The sequence below is a fragment of the Ixodes scapularis genome, unplaced genomic scaffold (genome assembly GCF_016920785.2).
Source record: "Ixodes scapularis isolate PalLabHiFi unplaced genomic scaffold, ASM1692078v2 PGA_scaffold1__304_contigs__length_218370807, whole genome shotgun sequence".
NCBI classification, from domain to species: Eukaryota; Metazoa; Arthropoda; class Arachnida; order Ixodida; family Ixodidae; genus Ixodes; species Ixodes scapularis.
The window spans coordinates 78,192,861-78,198,860 of record NW_024609846.1 but is presented as its reverse complement, the minus strand read 5'-3'; the positions used below and the strand labels follow the sequence as shown (position 1 = coordinate 78,198,860).

The 6,000-nt window shown below is 44.6% G+C and overlaps 1 protein-coding gene across 1 annotated transcript in view; it reads left to right on the top strand.

Moving 5' to 3' along the window:
* The first annotated feature begins 2,186 nt into the window (after positions 1–2,186).
* Positions 2,187–6,000, top strand: part of LOC121048703 (endothelin-converting enzyme-like 1) — a 48,403-nt gene continuing 44,589 nt past the window's right edge. The window contains exons 1-2 of the mRNA XM_040505340.1: positions 2,187–2,200; positions 2,898–3,019. Coding sequence (XP_040361274.1) covers positions 2,187–2,200; positions 2,898–3,019 — 136 coding nt within the window. The remainder of the gene's footprint in view (positions 2,201–2,897; positions 3,020–6,000) is intronic.

The following is a 6,000-nucleotide window of genomic DNA, read 5'->3' as shown; positions in this document are numbered from 1 at the left end:
TTTTTTGAGTGCCCGAAACTGCGGTACAAAAAGCAAAACTTTTAGTCCTAGAAAAACACAAAGAAAAAGGGTCGTTTCAAACTCAGCTACTTTCTTTGGTTCCACGAATCCTCATACACCCCAAAATTTAAGGCCGACCTCAGCCATTTCTGAACTTCATAACGAGACCTACAGTTACAACAAAAACACAGGTTGCCAGAAATCGAATGCACCCTTGTATCCCGAACATTGGTCATTTAAAAGATACACACAAAAAAAGTTTTTATTCATTCTCTTGTCCCCCACCTTCAAACTGAACAAGTTCAACGTTAACAAAGAAGTATTTGTAGTTTTCAAGACTGACCTTCCAAAAGCCCCACACTCTCCTTCAGTTGCTCGTCTTGCGACAGCAACATCGAGAAGCAACTCTCGTTTAATTCTAACAAGGGACTTTGTTAAATTGAAGCGTTTGAGGTTGTTGTAAAATGCTCGTGAAATGTGGGGTAAAGGTACATTCGGCTCGTCTGAATCGTCCCCTACAAACATGAATATGGTTAAAAACTGAGATTTTGAACTTAAATATATCAAGAAATAAAACCCTGCTTGCGCTTGTTTTCTTCTCCTGGTGCCTTTCCATCACGACATACAAACTCGTATGTTGCCTATTAATGGGATAGATAAAAAAAACTCTGCTTGATTTAACTAAATATGGTAATCAGCAAAATACAAATGTAACGTATATGCAATGGTACGTTCCATTTATTAAACTGTAACGGGAACGAGTTCCTTTTTCACAGATGGAACTTGTAACGGGAACGCGTTCCAAAAATTAGAAGGAACGAGGAACGAGCTTTCGTTCCTTTTTTCGAGGAACGTGTACAACACTGGTCCTAAAAAGCCTAATTTGGACACGAATCGTGTTACCGCAATCTTTTCGGCCACCGCACTCCTCGCCCCTCCTACAGTGGCGTTCTCACAGCTATGCACATGATTTGTCGCTTTGGCTTCATGGCCACTCACTCACTCAAAATTCGCACAAAAGCAGTTTTGGGGTCAGTTGCGGTGGCCCGATCGCTGGCATGCTTCGGCCGCTTCGGTGGCTAGAACGGCAAGGACATCCTCTCGACGTCATCCTCGCCGCAGCTTTGCTCGTCCTGAGACAACCTTCGTCACGATTAAGGCGGATGTCACGTGCTCTCCACTGGCTGCTCTCAAAGAGTTTGCCCCAGAGTGGGCTTTTTATAACAAAAATGCAGCCAGCAGGCTAAAAATACAAACATTTCATTGTCATTTACGGATATTCTGGATTATATTCAGCCTATTTCTGAACCCGACGGGTATATTTAAAATTTTGTTGAAATGTCCCTTTAAGGTAAATACGCTTCGCGTTCCCATAGGTGGTATTTGTGATCTGCTTTAGTCAGTTTTAAAAATAGATCGCAAATACCTGCAAGGCTCTAAATCATCTGGAGTATACCTTTATCACAATATATTCATTGTTGCGCCACAAATATATTAATTCCTACAATAACAAATCACCACAGTAGCGTCAGTGAAACTACCGCTTAACCATAAGGTTGGCAAAAACATACAGTGGCTCTTTTGGGCGCGTACCATCGACAACAGTATTTCTACTCGTCACCAACAATGCAAAAACAATAACGGTGTGCCGTCAGCGTCAGAAATTATCTCATTAATGCGTTGTGCCAGTTGTCTTATACATACATAATCTGCAGCGCCATTTATATCCGCATGCATATTTTTGGTGCGTAATTTGCGTACTTGGTTCAAAGAAACCGTAAATGCAAACCTCCAGCATTGCAACACTTGATATCTGGGCAATGTTTTTATAGGATGAGGCAATGAGTTTGGTGGTGCAACGGACGTTCGGTGTCTTGGGTTTCACCATGTTTGCGAACGCCATCTTGTGGGCACGACTGGTAGGTATTTTGAAAATCTAACAGCAGGAAGATATTAATTTATATGCAGTATACCGACAACGAGTTCTTCTATACTACTTCTAACCAAACTTAAATGTTGGGTTTGCGTTTTCAGCAGTAAATAACTCGTAAAATCCCTAAATATAAAGTACAACGTAGTATGCGGAAAAACCACTCTTAAAAATTAATGATGATTGAGGGATACCTCTTTCGTTTGGCAGGGTGCCGATATTCCGGTACGACGTCACCAACCAGAGAAGCACAACTATGGCGGCGGTGATGTGAGTTCACGAAACTGACATGGCACATGTTCGCTCCATGTGCTGGAATAACAGCAGACGAAGCTCATCGTGTCACAATTTTTCAAGCCCACGTGACCGCCGCCATAGTTGCGCTCCCATAACTGTGACGTCATCCTGAGATTTCGGCTCCCAGCAATCTTAGCCTTAACTATTAAATATAAGTAAAGCAATGCAAGGAATACAGCGCTTTGGCGTATTCTAGGGAGCTTTCCATGGTCAGTGACATATGCGCCATTTACAATGAAACGCAACCCTAAAATTTGATGTCTCTACTTTATTAAACTTATTTTATTTAGTACCTCTGCTTCTTCCGAACTTTTTTTTTTAATGGGCATAAAAGAACAGTATAGTAAAACATTTCGAACATTTTGTGACGCACTTATTGAAGAAAATAACACCTAAAACAAATACAAGCAATTTTCGTCCTTTAGCGCAATGTAATCAAAAAGCGCAGATGTATGCAAAAAAAAAAAAGAAAAAAAGTGATACTTTAGATTGCGAATGTATTACGTTCCTACGATTATGTCGTAGCCGACAAGCTGTTTGCTAAGATGTTTGCTGCTCTCGACACGACTGAGTATAGCAAATTTACACCGACCACAAGCGAGCAGGGCGTGAAGACCTCCCGGGTCAACTAAACCTGCGGCTTCGATCATAGCCCGAAATCCTCTTTCAGGGGCTTCTGGGAGCGCAGCACCCCGCTAGAGCAATGGCTGGTGGTCCTGTGCATGGCGGTGGTCATCGCCGTCTGCATCATGCTCACCTACACCTTCTACTACGCACGGGAGTACAGCAAGAGTAAGCACCCGTGAACGCGGAAGTTGTTTGGGAAGTTCTATCAGGAAGGAGACAGTCATTATTACTGCCTCGAAATATTAAAAAAAAAGACGAATATAGTCACCGGCAAGGTGAGGATTCCAAGGAGGAGCTTCAGTGGTCTTGCCTCCAGCGCGAGCCTGCTACCTTCGATAACGCTTAGAAGTTTCAGGCACCTCGAACTCGAGCGTGTTGGAGGCCGGGCGTTTGAAAGACGCGCCCATCCGTTCTCATTCTATCAGGGACTATAAACCGTTTTCGTGTGACGGTTGTCACGTTGAAATATGTAATTCGGTTGGGCGAAAAAAAAAAAAACGAAAAAACAAACAAACTAGAGTGAATAGTTTCATAACTACAGCATTGTAAACTAACTCTTTTTAAGGAAATTTAGGCGACTCTCAAAGTTCGGTTTCTCAACATATCGCGCTGCAATTTGCTACAGAGGTGCAAGCATGTGGTGGAAGTTTACACTGAAAAAAAAAGAAAGAAAGATTGAACCTCGTGTAAAAGAATAAGAATAAGTTCTGTTCTGGGCAATCTACGCCGCCACTTTGCAGACGATTCACGCGTAGTGAGACGTGATGCCGACAGAGGGCGCACGCCGCGTCGAGGGAGCTTCGGCCGATTCGGGTTCTTTTGCTCGATTGTCTGCGATCATAACCCGAATGGGCCGGCGTTCCCTTGAATCGGGATGCGTCATCTATCGGCAGCACTCCTCACTACGCGTGCATCGTCCGCGAAGTGGCGGCGTAGATTGCCCCAAAACATGTTTCTTTTTTTCTTTTGAAGAAGGTTTTGTTTTTTTATTCTTTCACTGTAAACTTTCATCACCCGCTTGCAGCTCCGTAGTAAACCGCAGCGCGATACGTTGAGAAACCGATTTTTGCGGCCGCCTAAAGTGTCTTAATAGCGTTAGATTACTTGTTGTAGAAAAAAGAAAGTATAGCTAAGAGAAAAGTATCACTATTGGCGCGAACCCATTGAATTCTAGCTGCAGCTACGTCAAAATTCACCATGGCGGCCGCCACGAAGAAACGGTCTGTAGTATTTTTGGTGACCCCTTCTCAAGTGCCGGGGACTTGCAAGCTGGTTCACTGTATTACTCTGGTGGCCCGAACTATTAGCGATGTGCGCAGCCAAAAGCGTCGCTGTGGTCAGCTTTCCACGATTGGCCAAACCATGGGCATATGAGCACTGTCAGATTGCCAATTTTGACGGTGTTAGTTTCGGATTGCGATGGCTCCTAGCTTCTACTTTGCTTTTTAAACACACCATCGAAATCGTCGTCGCACCCGATGGTAAGTAGCCAGGATAACAACTGGTGACATCACGGCGAGGCAAATCCCAGTTGTGACGTCACGGAGGGAAACCATAAGAGGGCGCCACCGAAACATCTCGGCGCTAATAGAGCCACCAAATAGACTACGCTTCGAGTATCGGCACCCGACTTTCCGGGCATTGCTAATGGGTGCTGCCATTTTGGTACTTAGCGCAGAGTGAAGCTCTATTTGCAATTGTTAGAATTACTAAACCTGAATTCCCGAGCTTTAGACGCAGCATCAGGAAGCTCGAGCGATATCGTTTTCATCTGTCTTGGACTGCTTTAACGACACCAAAGAATAAACAAAAAAAGTTTCCTGCGATTTTAGACGACGCTTCGGACAGTCATGTGCACGTTACTCACATCGGCAAACCTCACATCGCTGCCTCAAGCATGGTCGGCTCCCAATGTTCTACACCTGGGTGGTCCTGGCCCTCACCATTATATCTGAATTGCTATTAGCAGCGAGATCTTTTGTTGATGCCCTCCAAAAGTTCCCTCTCGTGACGTCATTACCTTGCGCACAACAAGTTTGATGGTGTTTGTAATGAACATGGTGGAAGCTTGAAGTCACAGCGCTCTGAAACCAGCACTGCCAGCACCGTCAAAATTAAAGTTCTTACACTACTATTATTTCCTGCGATGAGAAATCCTTTGCCCGACGTCATTGTCAGTATTCGGGTAATCGTGGAAGCCCGAATACAGCGAGGCTTTCGATCGCGCACGTCGCCAATAGAGAAAGGCTCGACTATAAGAAGCAAGGTAATAGACGGATCTCACCAAGCGTTTCACGCATGCGTGACGCCGTCATGACTTTAGCTCTCAAGGAGGCAGGCGACAGTGCACGAAACGGCTCGTGCCGTTATGTGCTCTGCCCCGGCAGAGCTCCAGCGAGGTTGTCCCACGAGCAGAAAGTCTAATGTTCCTTCGATGCATTACGACAGCGGTGGCGTAACGAAACTTGGTGGTGAGATCGGTCTATTGTCGCACTTGTTTTGGTTTCTGAACGTGTCAAAATGCCTATCCCATGCTAATGCGACTGCCACATCGGTCTTCTTTGGTCATTTAAAAGAGCGATGCAATAATTTTTCTACTTTCAGTAAATACCGATTAGAATTATTCCTCGACATTTACGACCTATGAAACACAGGTGTCTTTTCTTCTCTACGCAGCGGCAGTCTCAGAAAAAAGTCGAGAAAAACGAATACCATTTATTCTCTCAACTCGCAGCCAAAAAAAAAAAAAAAAAAAGCGGCCACGCGATTTGCAGCCGATTATATGCCGTCAATGTTTTCAACATAGCCACGCGCTGGGGTTGGCAGAGCACAGGGCGCGCGCTGAGTTCCAGGCATTGTTAAGGTTCGGCTATTCCCGTCATCCGAGTGATTAGGCACGAGCCACTACCCGAACGCTTGTCGAATTGTCGAAGAATTGATTATCACGAGCCAAAATCGAACGCAGACTTTGTGTCCACTGTATGGGCGGTCTTTAAATATCGCCACAGCGTGAATCGCAAAGCTTGGCGACGCGCTCCTGGGAATCGCATTGTTGTCTTTGTTCCCGCAGCTCCCTCATCAAATTTTGCGAAGATGAAACTGAAAGAAAATGTTAATTTTCTTTCAGTTTCGTCCTTGTGTTTTTT